Below are 15,640 nucleotides of genomic sequence, written 5' to 3'. Positions count from 1 at the left end.
AATTGTACAAATATACACAGTTTATTTAATAGAATATAATGTTACAACTTATTTGTAATGTAATAAAGAAATAAATACATAATTCATACATACAGGCAAGGATGCTAACATATCTACTATTTCTACTAATAAGTTATACAGTAAAGTTTGCTTTTCTAGCCTTTTTTAATGCAAATGTCTTAACAATGTTAGACACATCTATATTTTCTGACAGCTCTTTTTCAATACTAATAATGGATAAGTCTGAAAGCCTTTCTTGCCCCATTGTGGATCGTAGATAATTTTTTATTATTTTAAGTTTGGAAAAGCTTCTTTCCCCACTAGCTACTGTGACAGGTAATGTTAAGAAAATTCGTATAGAAATTACTAAATTTGGAAATAGATAGATGAGGTTATTTGTGAATAGGTAGTTAATAACATTCAATGCGTTCATTTCAGAGGAAATATAGGGTGCAACATTGTCAATTTCATCATATAAATCTTGAGCTAAAATATCTTTTTGATTTTTACATGGATCACATAAACTATTCTCTAGAGCTTTACATTTTGCAAATCTAATTGATTTATCCATTTGAAGGAAATTATATAGGTTGTTAAGAAAATTAAACAATGTATCATGCTGCTTTATTTGCTCGAACCTTTCTTCCAATTTTGATAATGCGGTGTCCAATATTACAAAGTAAAAATTAATTTTGAATTGGTCAGCCGGGTCTTTAGGTGCCTCGTCTTCACACTCGTAATCAAATAATCGCTTTTTTGTTCGGGGTCTCACAATATTAATCGGAGGAAACGAAGGGTCACAGTCGATATCATCGGCAATTTTTTTGGCCTCTTCTAAAATATCATTAAAACCTTCATTTGATCTAATATTAGATAAATAAGTTTTCGTCTGCTCCAAGATTAAAACGATATTAGGTAGTGTAGAATCTGACTCCTGCATCACTTTACTTGCAATATTAATTTTTGTTAACACAATATTCCATGTAATAATAGAACAAATAAATTTAAACGACTTGATTTTTAAGAGTAATGAATTTGCCATATTTCTGGTTTCAGGGTCTCTGCTATTATCAGAATAAAGTGCAAATAAAGCGTCATATATTTTTGCCAAATTGTATCTAAGAACTTTCAAAGCATCTATTCTACTTTCCCATCTAGTACTAGAAAAAGGTTTTAATGATAAAGTTGGGATTTCATCTTTTAAAACTTGCCAACGTTTAGTCGATGCAGAAAAGAAAACGTAAAGTTCCTGCACAATAGCAAAGAAATTTGTAATTTCTAAAGACGCTTTTGCAGCGTCATTAACAACTAAATTTAAGCTATGGGCCGCACAAGGCACGTAAAAAGCTCTAGGGTTTAATTCAAGAATTTTTTTTTGTAAACCATTATTGCGACCCTTCATATTCGCACCATTATCGTAACCCTGCCCCCTTAAATCTCCTAAACAAATGTTGTGAGTCTCCAAAAAATCCAATAAAACATTGGTTAAGCCTTGTCCTGTCGAATCTGATATTGAAATGAATCCCAAAAAATGCTCCCTAATTTCTATTTGCTTTGATTTATTATTTAATAAAACAAACCTTACTACAACAGTAAGTTGGTCTTTGTGACTTACATCAGGAGTCGAATCTAAAATAATAGAAAAATATTTACTAGCTTTTAACATAGATATAATTTCATGTCTTATTTTCTCTCCCAGAAGGGAAATTAGTTCGTTTTGAATATGAACACCTAAATAATGAGGCATATTTGATGGAGTTTTTCTAATCCTGTTAATATGATCGGATATCGTATCATTAAAGTTTGCAATTGTTTCAATTAATTTTAAAAAGTTTCCATTTTGTTGCTCATATATCTTGTTATTTTCACCCCTAAAACTCAAATTTTGACCGGCTAAAAATTTAACAACATAAATTATAATTTTTAAAACAGAAACCCATCTATCTTTTTCCATGTTTATTAATTTCTCATTTAGTGAATCAGTTGTCGTTTTAGAAGAAATTGATTGTTTTAGATCAATCCAAGATTTTGTATTACAAATGTGACCTTTTGATTTTTCATGTCGTTCTATAACCTGACTTAAATGTCTCCAATCATTATAACCCTCAACTAAACCACTAGAAAAAGTTTTAAATATTTTGCAAGGAAAACAATATACACAGTCTTTTGATTTAGAATACACCAGCCAAACTCTTGGAATTATTTCCCCATTACACAGTTTTTTTTAATAATAAATAGACGAGAAACCTCTATTGTATTTATTTAAAGGAAACGTTATATCAGCTTCTGTCAGTTGGGTAGGCCCTAACTCTATCAGAGTTAATTTAATTTTATCCAATAAAACACCAGGCCAATAGTTAGGATCCTCATGAACATGAAGATTTTCATTTTCAAAACTTACTTCTTCAGGACTTTGTTCTTTTAATAAAACACCTGCTTCCATTGTAGTTTTGGTATTCGACGAGTCCTCCTTTTTTTCCCCGCTACTGACCACTATGAATTCGGTCTCCGTCACATTTACATCTCGAGCTTGGGAACTTGATGGTGCCTCCTGTGATGTTGTTGAGATTAAAAACGTTTCGAGTGAACCACTAGCCTTTTTAACTAATTCTTCCTTTTCACGCTTTCTTTTTCTGTACTGTGCGCCAGAAAGCCTTTTTCGATTATCAGACATCTACCAAAAAAAAAAAAAAAATGAATCCAAGTTATGATTCGTCGAAAAAATTTTGTTTTCGAAGATTTAAAGAAGCATAAATTAATTAAGCTTTGTTTTTCGAAAAATACCAACTTTTGAAAGGAAACTTTACAAAATTTTTTATTTTGTCTGAAAATTTCAACATTTTTAATCAAAACAAAAAGATATTAAGATTATGCTAATCTTTAATTAAACTATATTTTACTAATAAAAAAAAGAAAAATGTTTTACTATTGTTATTATGTTGGTATTATTATTTAAGTTATAAATTTGTTACACAATATAAATTTAATTTAACAAAATATTATTTAAATTTTATTTAACCGCGCAAAAGCAAAATATAATCAAATTAATGTATGTACTCACCTTTAATTTTTACTGTCTCTCTAACCACGATATCAAACAAAAACTTTTTAAGCTGTTGCGATTTACACGATTACACGTTTAAAATTAAAATAAAAGAAATTATCCCGGTGCGTGCATTTCTATGCTTTGACCACAGACGAGTATTTTCCTGTAAAATCTTCCTCGCGACCGACGTGAAAAATAGCTTAAGACGAGTTAAAACAAGAAACTGTTATACTTGCCACTTGTTGTGGCCTGAATAAGTTGTGTATATAAAATTTGAATTTGAAATATAATTAATAATATTTAGAATAGTACATATATTCAAATAATATTAGAATAGTAGTATTTTAATGATAATATTTAGAATAATATTTATGTATTATATTAATTTAATGATAAATTAATTTTTCCCTTTTTTTTAAGGCGGCTCGCGCCGCCCCCTAGGCTTGCCGCCCGGGTGCCCCGCACCCTCTGCACCCCCGGGTCGGAACGGCCCTGTTTATACTACAGATGTAAACTGTTCAATATTGTTTTTCAAAATATAATGTGAAACAGATTAATCTATCTGTAATATTCAATTAAAAATATTATTATTAATTAATGTGAAACAAATAACACTTTACACATCTACAATTTCAGCTCTGTAACTTTCTGGTAAATTGGATGATAAAGCTATCAGATTTTAATAAAAATATTTATGGTAGATTTTCGTCCGATGGCCATAATTATAATTAATAATTTGAAGACATAGTCCTTCCCAAAAAAGCTATGTCTTCAAATTAATTAGGTTTGTATTTTTTATTATTATATGTCACAAATGTGTGTGTATATATATACATTTGTGACATAATATTTATTTGCATAAATATATATATGCAAATAAATATAATAAACAGTATAAAATATTTGTTTTATTTTGTGTGTTATATTAATGGCAAATGGATATACTGTATTTATTTACTTTTAAGTAATATAAGGAAACTTAACTTCAGATAATTCTTCTTTTATCAGATGCTTAATACTGTACATATCAATTGCTTTTGTTTATTGTTTGTTTTGGGTTTGCCTCTCTTTTGGAGATGTATTTTACCTGTCTGATGTAGCCAAGGCTTTAAATTTAAATCTAGAGTTTTTTAGTGATAGAAATATTCTCTACAATCCAGTTATCTGGTTTATGTTCCAATATGTAATATTCCATTATGTGGTTTAATAGTCCATTGTTTCGTCCAAATCATATAAACTGTTTCACCATGTTATTGATATACAGTAAGTCCTCTACTTACGAACTTAATCCATTCGTAGCGGTTGTTCGCAAGTCGAAAAGTTTATAACTCGAAAAGACGATGTTTGGTGCAAAACTCAAATACAACGTTGTTTTTACAATTATGTAATGTTTAGGCTACTTGAATAATGTTGAATTAAGATTGTTAAAGGGAAGTATAAATTCAAATCAATCACATGTACAGTACATTATTTATTAAAATTACTCATTTAAAACAACTACAAATGTGCATATGTATGTACTGTAAATGTTTTAACGTAAAACTTCAAAAATAAACTTGACTATACATAAAAAATAACCAACTGCACTTTAACCCACCATCTGTCGGCTTTGTTCGTAACTTCGAAAGTTTGTAAGTCAAATGTTCGTAAGTAGAGGACTGCCTGTATAAAATATATGCTTGACTTTTACATATAATGCATTTTTAAAACTGTGTATGAAAATTGAATGTCCAAAAGCTGAACAATAGAGTTGCATGTTACAGAGGAAGTTCCTTTCTCAGAGAGCTAAAAATTAAAACTGTAAAATATCATATTAAAGTAGAAAAATTTTACTTTGCCCACAGGCTCCCTGTATATTTATATTTATTTATTTTTCATTTTTGACTTTTTTTTTATCCTATGAGTACTAAGAGTCTTTTTAATAATATTTATTACAGGTTTGTCTAGGCCTACAATAGGGACAGTCAGACAGTGAGGAACAGAGTCTAATATATCTGGGACAGATTTCCCATGTAAAATTCTTAGGTTTTCTGCCTGGATTCAATCTTGGGTTTCCCAGAATGGTAGGCTGACACCTTAATTGCTTTGGCTGTCCAGCTGTTTGGTTGTATATCAATTACTGTAATTTCCTGCATATAGCCCATTGGTTATCTATGGTTAAAGTCAATTTGAAAGCAGGTACAGCCAATACTTTCTAACAATTTTTGGAAATTTATTTTTATTTTTCTTAAAAATTATATTTAGTTTTATAAAAGATAAGGCTTGCTCTTTCTATAGAATTTTATTTAACTCTTTCAACTCTCCCATTCTTTATTCTACACATACAAAAAAGAACTCTAACACAAAGACTATAAACTCATAAAACTAGAGTGTGAACTAAAGAAGATAGATACATAAATAACATAACATAAAAATTTGTAATATTAAAATTACATAAAATTATTTTTATCAATAACTTTCATAGGTTACACAAGAAATCACAATGTTTCTTTACTTTCTATATTTAAGCATAGCATTTTTAAAATCACTTTTCCCTATTGTAATGTTATGATTTAAGATATAACTTTTAACAAAAATAAATCATCCAAATATCTTACTATAAAGATTATACCTGGTAATTAGCTAATTTATTAGCTATTGTATTCATACAAATTTCTTCATGAGGGGTCTTGTCATGGAACTCATGCTAATGCCATCTTTTTGGCAGAAATACCTTTTATCAATTTTAAAATAATTACTGAAATACATTAACTGAATTAGTTTTTGATCCAATTTTGTCTGTTCAGTGTTCAAACTCTGTAAGACTGGAATAAAGTATCATAAGAAATGCAAACCTATGGACTTAGTAAATAAAATTCCAATGTAGTTTAATGCAGATAAAAACGTTTGCATTTTATCTGCATTAAATTATACTGGAATTTCATTTATAAGGTTCATAAGTTTGCATTTTTTATGGTATATCCAGTGTTTGTAAGCTTTTTTTTTTTATCATTTTCTTTTTATATTGGGATACATCTAGGCTAACCAGCTTGTATGTAGGTTAAAATTTTATTTCAATATTCTGTTAATTAATTCATCTGCCGATGTTATTCTGTAATCAGAGTATGGGATATCATGTAGTTTTTTTTTTTTTAAGGTAATGTTCTAAGTTATACAAAAAATAGAATTCCAGAAATCAACTAACAATCTACATTTATCTCCAGGTTTAGTTTTGAATCAAATTTTTAAAATGGGTTTCTGCTATTTGATGGATTCAATATAAATTGTTTTTCTTTCGTATCTATCCATTTTACTTTATGTATCTTTTTAATTTCTTTATTTGTATTTGTTATTATTTCAGTTCTAGGATCCTCTTTTAGTTTTATGAAATTTTCATTAAACCACAGTGATACTACATTGGAATAAAGTAAACAAACATACCATTGAGCCTGTTACCGGTGTGCGTTTTCTAATAAACAGACTGTTACAAATGTTTTCGAACTCTCAGGTTCTTCTTCAGGTAACTAATAACTCTTGCATTATAACCTGATAACTGTTTATTAGAAGATGCACACTGGTAACAGGCTCAATGGTATGTTTGAAATCTTCATTTTTGACTAGTTCCAATCTCTTGTTTCTTTCCTATTCATTATCAACTAAAATAAGTTGTTCTGCCTTATCTGCTCTAAGGATAATTATATTATTTTCTTTTAAAAATTTATCAACCGTATTATAGTTTTTAAAATAATGCTTTGCTCTTTTATCTGTTATTAGTATTTTTTCTTCTTTGTTCTTATCTATTATTTTACTAATATCTCTTTTAATTCTCCCTTTTAGGTCACTTTTTACTGCTTTAGGTTACTGTGATTGATTTCAAAGAGTCCAAAATATCGTTATACTCTGTAATTATTAAGTAAAAATATTTATAGTTTTTAAATTATTTTATTGATAAATTTTTTATGCATGCAATATGCTTAGTTATATGAAGAATATCTGCATTTTGTATATTTTATGGAACTCTATACATAAGAATAAATTATTTTTCTTTCCTTCTAGTTTGTTACAACCCCACTTTGCTGTCCAAGTAGGGCAAGTATTTTAACAGGTTTATATACACACAATCATGGAATTGCTAATAATTCAATAAGTGGAAATTGTTCGTCAAAACTCTGGCAAAGTACTTTTGAAAAGGCAACTTTCATCACTTACCTAAAAACAGAAAATTATACTACGTTTTATGCTGGAAAATATTTAAATCAGGTACCCATAACCAATTCTGATAAAATTTTGTAAATTACAAATTTTTTAAATTAAGTCTTTCATATTAAATTAAAATATTGTAACATTCTGTAGAATCAATCGAATTTTGGTTTTGATTGATTTTTAGTTTGAAAAATTTTCCTTTGTTTTCAAATTAATGAAATTACTTACACAAAAATTAGTAATTTTTACAGACAATATTTTCATATGTGATTAAACGATAGGAATACTTCTATATTTTATCTCCCTAATGAATTAAACAAATGATTATTTAAATTCTTTAAAATATTGTTTAAATTATTATTAGAGGAATAAATATCATTCAAGTATTTCAAGAAAGCTTATTTTTATTAAATATTTAATCTCCATCTTCTTATAGAAATAAAAATGGAATTAAATAATTTATTTAAAAGATTTATGAAAGACAATAGATAAGCAAATAATAATAATATTTAAGATACTTTACCAAAATATAGTAACTTTATTACATATATAATTAAAATATGTTTTTTTAATATTAAATATGGAGTAATTGACTTTTATAAATAACATTTTATCTTTTTTTTTTATTATAAATTGTCTTGTAGTGTTAAATTTTTAAAGTATAACAAGATGAAAGTGATATTGAAAATCAAATACCTCTAAAACTTTAAACAACAATATTTAATTATGTTGAAAAATTAATAACAGTAGAATCTGCTTGTTTTAATTAGTTTTGGACTTACTCGTGCCTGTAACAAAACCAATAAGTAAAATTGATTTTATCAACTCTGACATTAAAAGGACACATTAAAACAATTAAAAAATGTATGCTGTGATAATTTATTAATTATAATCATTATTATTAATTCATATAACATAATTGAAGTAGGAAATGCCATCAATTTAAACTACTGTATTGTGAGCAAATAAGGATTAAAATGTTTAACATTTAGATCACTGAGAGTAAGACTGATAACAATAACTGATAGTGATTACATAATATGAACTAAATGTTGAGGCAGAGAGTACAAAATATAGCATAAAAATGTTTATTTAGCTGAAGATTATGATAATTAAAACCAAAATTCTGATTATGCAAAATTTATAAATGTATTTTAACTATGTTTTGAAACATGCATATTCTAATAATTAATATGTCTACTCTAATAACCTTAAATAGCTTCGCAAAGTATAGTTAGCCACAAACGTTTTCTGTCCCCTAAAACCTTCCTCAGGTGGGATCTGAGTAGAGAGTGACCCTTTGTTCTAAACTCCCGTTACGGATGCATCTGTAGCAGGGGTTGGAATGCATCCATAACGAGAGTTTAGAACGAAGGGTCACTCTCTACTCAGATCTCACCTGAAGAAGGTCCTAGGGGACCGAAAACGTTTGTGGCTAACTATACTTTGCGAAGCTATTTAAGGTTATTAGAGTAGACATATTTATTATTGCTTCGTTTCTTAATTTGGATTTTATTCTAATAATAATAAATGACTAATAATATCTATGATTACAACAAACAGATTTCAACTATAATATTCAAAAGTTTTAAAAATTAAATATTTTATGTAATTTTATTATCCTTACATTATTATTTGTAAAATTTTAATTGACAAGTATGTTTGTGACTTCAGTATTGGATATAAATTTTTAATTTTTCTAGTATTGTTAATCTTGATATGTTTAAATATTTGTCTTTGAGAAAAAAATATATTTAAACATATCAAAAATACTAGAGGTATTATAAATCTTGAATCCTTTGATTTGCCTTGTTATACTTTAATAATTTATACCACAAGATGGTTTTTAAAAAATATTTTTTGTAATTTTTTATGGTATTCATTATTTTTACTGTTATCTTTAATACACACTATCCAGAACCTGTAACCTGTGCGTAGCATGTATACATTGTATATCGCAGTTGACAAATGTATGAGACGGTTGACCTGAAGAAGAGCAAAGCGATTGTTTGAAAACATTTGTCAACCATGATATACAATATATACGCGTTATGCACCGGTTATAGGTTCTGGATAGTGTAGATTTCATCCCAGTGCTGAGGTTAGAATAGTTTCTGTATCTTTAATACAGAAACTATTCTAACCTCTTAGCAAATTCTAATATCTTAGCAAAACTGTATCTTTAATACAGTTTTGCTAAGATAATTAAATTAAAATATATATATACACACATACTGTATAATGATAAATTTATTTATAATTTTAGTATGGATTTAAAGCCTCTGGTGGAGTATCACACATTCCTCCAGGATGGGATAATTGGATAGGTTTGGTATTATATATTTGCTTTATAATTTACAAAAAGTTAGTAATAATTATTTCAAACATTAATATTATATCATACTTTTTTTAAAAAATAGGTTGGTAATTCAAAATATTATAATTATACTCTTTCTGTAAATGGAAAACCTGAATCTCATGGAGATGATAGTTCAGATTATTTAACCACTGTGATGGCAAGTATTTTTAGTTAAATTTTGAAATAATTTAAGTTGATTATCAATGCAATGAAAAATTCACAAAACTTAAGGTTTTCAAGAGTTTATTTTCTAGAAATTTGGAAAAAAAATATATAAAAACTATAAATAATCAGTATGTGATTTAATGATAATGTTTTCAGTGTAAGATTTGAATATAATGATGAAACTACAGTAAACTTCACTTAATATCAATCTAATCTAAAGAATATAAAATTTAAAAATCTTATCTAAGTTAATAAATTTTATTGAAGTGACAATAGTTGTAAATTATTTTTATAATATCAAATTACTGGTATATTTACTGATGCATTTTCTAACTGATTTACTGCTAATACAATCCCTAACTCTCATTTTAGTTTAAAATTTATTTAATATTATTAAATGAATATAACTATATGTACTGTATTTGTGTATATTGTATAGACTACTAAAGCTTTGAAATTTTTACAATCTTACAAACCACCACAAGGTCCATTTTTCATGATGCTTGCTCCTCCTTCACCTCATAAACCTTACATACCTGAGGATAAATATAAAAAAAGATTTAATGATAAGCATGCACCTAGAACCCCAAATTTCAATATTCATGCACAAAAGGTAAGTAGTAAAACTTGAAACTTTCTTTGTATAATTACAAACATATATATTAAATAAACTAAATTAAATTTATAAAACTTCTATAATGGAATAAAACTCTGATTTTATCATTAATCTTCATTAATTTTTGAATTTTGTTTCAGCTATGAAAATCTAGAGATATTTTCATTTTTGCTTTCAAATTTTATTATTTAACATAAAGGTTAAGAGATAAAAAAATAACTAATGCTCCTTGATATTATTTGTAATAAATTTTACATTATAAATGTTATACATAAGTACAGTAGAGCATCAATTATCCGACCCCCGATTAACCGACTTATTGGTTAACCGACCGCGTTCTAGTCGGCAAATTCAAATGTCCGCTAGTGATGTGGCGCTACAATATTTGGTTATGTCTTGGCTACTTTAATATTATTTTTGTTAAATTTTTGCATGTTTTAGCTGGAAGCACTGGCTCGACCCTAAAAGGGAGGCTAGTATTTAAACCAGGCCTAATACACTATACTAATAATGTATTTTTTCATACTTTTCGGTTATCCGACTTTTCAGTTATCCGACCAACTCTAGTCCCCAATTGAGTCGGATAATCGATGCTCTACTGTATTTACAAGGTTGTAAGTGGGTTACTTTCTTATTTCCAGTTGCTATTTCTTCTCTATTTTCAGTAGGTTACATTTTGGTACTATTTCTCTTTTAACAAGTAAGTACACATTCTGTATGAGAGAATATGGATTAAAATGTGCATTATTATTAAAACGGAAAAAAATCAGACAAAATATTCATAAAAAACATCATTTGTAGTGGTGTCATGCTTGAAAGCACTTCCATTTTCACAGATGCCATTTGTCTGTGGAGTCTAGAAACAGAGTATTGTGTTATTTTATACTAACATACAAAAATTAGAAATAGAAATGAGTGCACCCTACACAGCCAGTACACCTTATATTCACTCTTAATCCAATAATGAAAAATTTTTCTTACTCATTATCATTGGCCTGACATCCCAATATACATACAATATAAACAGATTAATGCTGATGGTGTGATACCATGTTTTCATAGGAATGGGTAGCTTATCTATTAATATGTATGTCTCCTGATCCAATGATACTAAAGGAAGAACAGTGCAGCTTGTTTGGATGGTGGTCTAAGTGAATTATACTTTGGGGTTCTAGATGAAATAACCACAGAATTTAACGGGTAAAACAAATTTATTTGGAGCTCTAGTACAAAGAGTGTCAGCAGTACCATGCACGTGGTCAGAATGGCTGACTGGGAGACAAAAGGCAAAATCTAGAGGCACGGTAAGTGTTGCCAGGTTGGCCACATACTCCCTCCCCAGTGACAATGCTCAGGAACTTTGAAGGGAAACGTACAGTTCGTCCAGAACGAGTTGTCCGTGGGCAAGGTGCCTTGATTTGTGTGGTCTCATCCGGTGGGTGGTCATTTCTATCCACAGGTCCATTGTCACTGTTGGAGGATGGCGGAGAAGTGGTTGTATCTTTAAGAAAGAAGGCGGGTTTGAGACGGTCGATTGAAACAGTTTGTTTCCCACAAGGTGTATCTAAGTTGAAGTGTTTCTCTGAGCGTCATAAGACATAGAAAGGACCGTCGTAGATTGGTTGTAATGGTTTTCATGATGCATCATGGCGCACAAAGACGTGCAAGGCATTCATCAACTCGGGGTGTAAAAATATATTCTTAGACAAGTGGTGGACATCTCTGCCGGGCGGATCGACCTCATATGATCCTTCAACCTGCAGATCAAGGTAGGAAAGTTGTTGGCGGAAGTAGTCTCATGGTCAATGAGGAGGTCAGAAGGCAGTGCAATGGGTTTGCCGTATGTGATCTCTGCTGCTGTAGTGTTGTAGTTGGGGATGACATAGGATCTTAGCCCCAAGAGGATGGTTGGGAGTTTAGCAACCCAGTTATCAGTCAGTTGAGCTCTCAGCGAGGACTTTAGCTGACGATGCCACCGTTCAATTTTCCCATTTGCAGCTGGGTGGTATGCTGTTGTTTTAATGTGGCTAATTCCCAGGGCTTTGGTGAGATCAGCAAAAAGTTGGCATTCAAACTGGCGACCCCTGTCAGTGGTTATAATGCGTGGTATGCCAAACCGTGCTATCCATGTAGAAAGGATTACATTGGCTATAGTCTCAGCTGAGATGTCTGCCACCGGTGTGGCTTCTGGCCAACGTGAAAATCTGTCTATGATTGTGACTAGATAGGTAAAGCCTTGGCAAAATGGCAAGGGACCCACTATATCCACATTGATGTGAAAAAAACGGCAATCGACTTGGCTGTAGGTCCCCACTGCACTGTTAGTATGTCTTCCTACTTTGACTCTCTGACAAGGAATGCAGGTTTTAGCCCACAATCTGACATCTTTCCTTATTGATGGCCAAATAAAGCATTTGCTGACCAGGTCCACTGAACCTCTCATTCCCGGATGTGCTAACCCATGTAGGGAGTCAAAAACTAGTTGGTGGTAGTGTTCAGGTACATAAGGCCTGTGTTTGCCTGTTGAGATATCGCATGTCACTTCAATGCCGTTATCGAGGCAAACCTTTTGAAATTTCAGCGAACATGTATGTGATTGTTGAAGTTGAGCAAGCTCTTGGTCCACAGCTTGTGCAGTGGCAATATCTTCCAGGGGTATTCCTGTTGGGAGAAAAATAGAGCTAATTCTTGAGCAGACATCTGCAGCTATGTTATCCTTCTCTGGTATGTACCTGATATCTGTGGTAAATTGGCCAATGTAGTCTAAATGATGGAGTTGGCGAGGGGATGCCTTATCTGAACGTTGCTGGAATGTGTAGGTTAGGGGCTTATGATCAGTATATATCGTGAAATTCCTGCCTTCTAAAACGTGGAAGAAGTATCGCACTGCTGAATATGCCGCTAAAAGTTCACGGTCATATGTGCTATAGTTGGCTTGTGGTTTGGTTAGGGCTTTAGAAAAGAAGCCTAGAGGTTCGACAATGGAACTATTCTTTTGTTGAAGAGCTGCGCCTATTGCGAAATCTGATGCATCCACCATCAATGTCATTGGAAGATCAGTGAAGGGATGGGCCAAGAGGCAAGCACCTGCTAGTTCCTCTTTAAGTCGTTCATAGGCTGCGATTGACTCTGAGGTCCATTGCACTTTTCGTTTATCTCTTTTCCTGATATCTTTGCACAAATCAAAAAGAGCTTGTTGCGTGTGTGCCGTGTTGGGAAGTGAACGTCTATAAAAGTTGACCAGCCCTAAAAATTTTCGGAGCTGTTCTATAGTATCCGGGCATGGAAAGTTTTGGATGGTTTGAACTCGTTTGGCAGGGGAACAATTCCTGCTTGGGAGACGTTATAGCCCAGGAAAGAAACCTCCTGCACACCAAAAACACACTTTGACAGGTTGATGTTGATGTCATGCCTGTGGAGTCTAGTGAATAGTGTTCTTAAATGGGATACGTGCTCTTCCTCTGAACGAGATGTGACGAGAAGGTCATCAAGGTACGAGTAGACAAAGTCTAATTCATGTAAAATATTGTGAATATATTTTTGAAATGACTGGGCAGCGTTGCGTAGTCCAAATGGCAATTTTAAAAATTCAAATAAGCCAAAGGGTGTGATCACAGCTGTTTTTGGAATGTCCTCTGGTGCCACAGGTATGTGGTGAAATGCCCACACCAGGTCTATTTTAGAAAAGATGGATTTGCCTCTGAGTTGGCAATTGAAATCTTGAAGGTGGAGTATCGGATACCTGTCTGGTATAGTGATAGTGTTCAAGGCCCGGTAGTCCCCACAAGGATGCCATGAACCGTCCTTCTTTGGAACAAGATGTAGAGGGCTGGACCAGCAACTTTTGGAGGGCCTGCATATTCCCATGTCTATCATCTGTTGGAATTCCAGCTTTGCCTGTGCGAGCTTCTCAGGAGGAAGTTGTCTTGGCTTAGCAGTGACTGGAGCTTCAGGAGGTTAGGAAACTCCAAGAGAAGCTTGGAATACTTCTGTTGAGGTGATACCATTAGCACTGTCTGCTGATTTGTGGTGGTGGTAGTTCCTGGGGTTGCCAGGTGAGTGAGATTATCTCTTAAGCACCTATTCTTTAAATCCACAAGAAGGCCGAAGTGACTTAGAAAGTCCGCTCCTATAATAGGGTGCTGTACGTCTGCTAATGTAAATGGCCAGCAAAATGTTCGTCGGAGTCCAATATCAAGTTTAAGGAGGAGCTCCCCATATGTAGGTATCACGGAGCCATTAGCTGCGTAGAGTTGGCGATTACTGATATGTCGTTTTTCTAGAGTGGTGGGAGGTAAGACAGAGATGTCTGCCCCCGAGTCTACCAGGAATCTGCGACCAGTGGTAGTATCAAAAATAAATAAGCGATTGGATGTTTTCTCCCTGCCCCTCTGGGTCGCAGAGAGAGCGAGGCTTAGTCGTTTTCCGAGGCTTCCTTGATGACATGTTTAAAAGAACAAGGTGGGGTGCACTTCTTGGCATTAGCTTTGAATTTTAAGTGATACCAACAAACATTATAACCCGGTAGATTCGGACTGGGAGAACGTCGTCATCTCTCTGAGCGTGAGGGGGAACGTGCTCGTAACTCGTGGATCGACATGGCAAGTTCTGACACAGCTTTCTCCAAGCAAGAGAGCCGATCTGTCTGGTGTGCGGTTGCATCACTGGTGGAACATATGTCTGAATTGGGACTGGTTATCTCCATAATTTTGTCAGCCATAGCGGCCAAGGTATGGAGACTGTCTTGTTTGGTCACTAAAACTGAATGCACGTTGTTAGGCAACCTCTGTAGAAAGAGTGTTCTAAGAAATTCGTCCGTCACTTGCGTACCAGCCAGTGCCCACATTTCTCTTAGTAGTGCCGAGGGCTTTTTGTCTCCTAGCTCAATTTCTAAAAGTAATTTTTTTGCCTTCCTACTTTCGGATTCTTCAAACTCGTCAATTAATCGCGATTTTAGGTCCGTGTAGGGCGTGCTCGTCAACGGTTGGGATATTAGATCGGCGACCAATTCAGCTATTTCACAGTCAAGCGATCCTAGTACATGATGGTATTTCGTAACCTCTGTTTTGATATTAGAAACAGAAAATTGTGATTCCACCTGTGTGAACCATACTCTAGCGTTCTTTCTCCAAAATGGTGGAATTTTCACTGATACACATGCTACCTCAACGGGGTCTTCGCTTTTCATCATGACGGAAATATATAACTAATTAACTACTTACAGAATTGGGTAAATAAGTTCTTGTGATCACGTTCAGGTCACCACTTTGGG

The 15,640-nt window shown here is 32.3% G+C and overlaps 2 protein-coding genes across 3 annotated transcripts in view; one reads left to right on the top strand and one right to left on the bottom strand.

Annotated features, from left to right (window-relative positions):
- Positions 1 to 15,640, top strand: part of LOC136968895 (N-acetylglucosamine-6-sulfatase-like) — a 37,955-nt gene that overhangs the window by 5,026 nt on the left and 17,289 nt on the right. Inside the window, exons 3-7 of the mRNA XM_067262959.1 lie at positions 7,082 to 7,285; positions 9,495 to 9,560; positions 9,649 to 9,748; positions 10,020 to 10,030; positions 10,192 to 10,365. Of these exons, the coding sequence (XP_067119060.1) occupies positions 7,082 to 7,285; positions 9,495 to 9,560; positions 9,649 to 9,748; positions 10,020 to 10,030; positions 10,192 to 10,365 (555 nt within the window). The remainder of the gene's footprint in view (positions 1 to 7,081; positions 7,286 to 9,494; positions 9,561 to 9,648; positions 9,749 to 10,019; positions 10,031 to 10,191; positions 10,366 to 15,640) is intronic.
- LOC136968863 (zinc finger MYM-type protein 1-like) lies at positions 3 to 3,488 on the bottom strand. Of its 2 annotated transcripts, none has more exons than XM_067262913.1 (2): positions 3,062 to 3,488; positions 3 to 2,674 (listed from the first exon to the last, which is right to left on the bottom strand). In XM_067262913.1, the coding sequence occupies exon 2, from the start codon at positions 1,952 to 1,954 to the stop codon at positions 134 to 136; it is 1,821 nt and encodes a 606-aa protein (XP_067119014.1). In that variant the 5' UTR covers positions 1,955 to 2,674; positions 3,062 to 3,488; the 3' UTR covers positions 3 to 133. The 2 variants fall into 2 exon arrangements, with proteins under 2 accessions (XP_067119014.1, XP_067119015.1); XM_067262914.1 differs by lacking the exon at positions 3,062 to 3,488 and adding an exon at positions 2,789 to 2,858.

Source organism: Centruroides vittatus, unplaced genomic scaffold (assembly GCF_030686945.1).
Source record: "Centruroides vittatus isolate TY-2023 unplaced genomic scaffold, ASM3068694v2 contig_165, whole genome shotgun sequence".
Taxonomy (NCBI): Eukaryota; Metazoa; Arthropoda; class Arachnida; order Scorpiones; family Buthidae; genus Centruroides; species Centruroides vittatus.
Note: the sequence above shows the minus strand (reverse complement) of the source record. Positions and strands in the feature narration are given on the sequence as shown.

Coding starts and splice junctions, on each gene's coding strand:
- LOC136968863 (XM_067262913.1), bottom strand. CDS start 1,954: ATGGAAAAAGATAGATGGGTTTCTGTTTTAAAAATTATAATTTATGTT.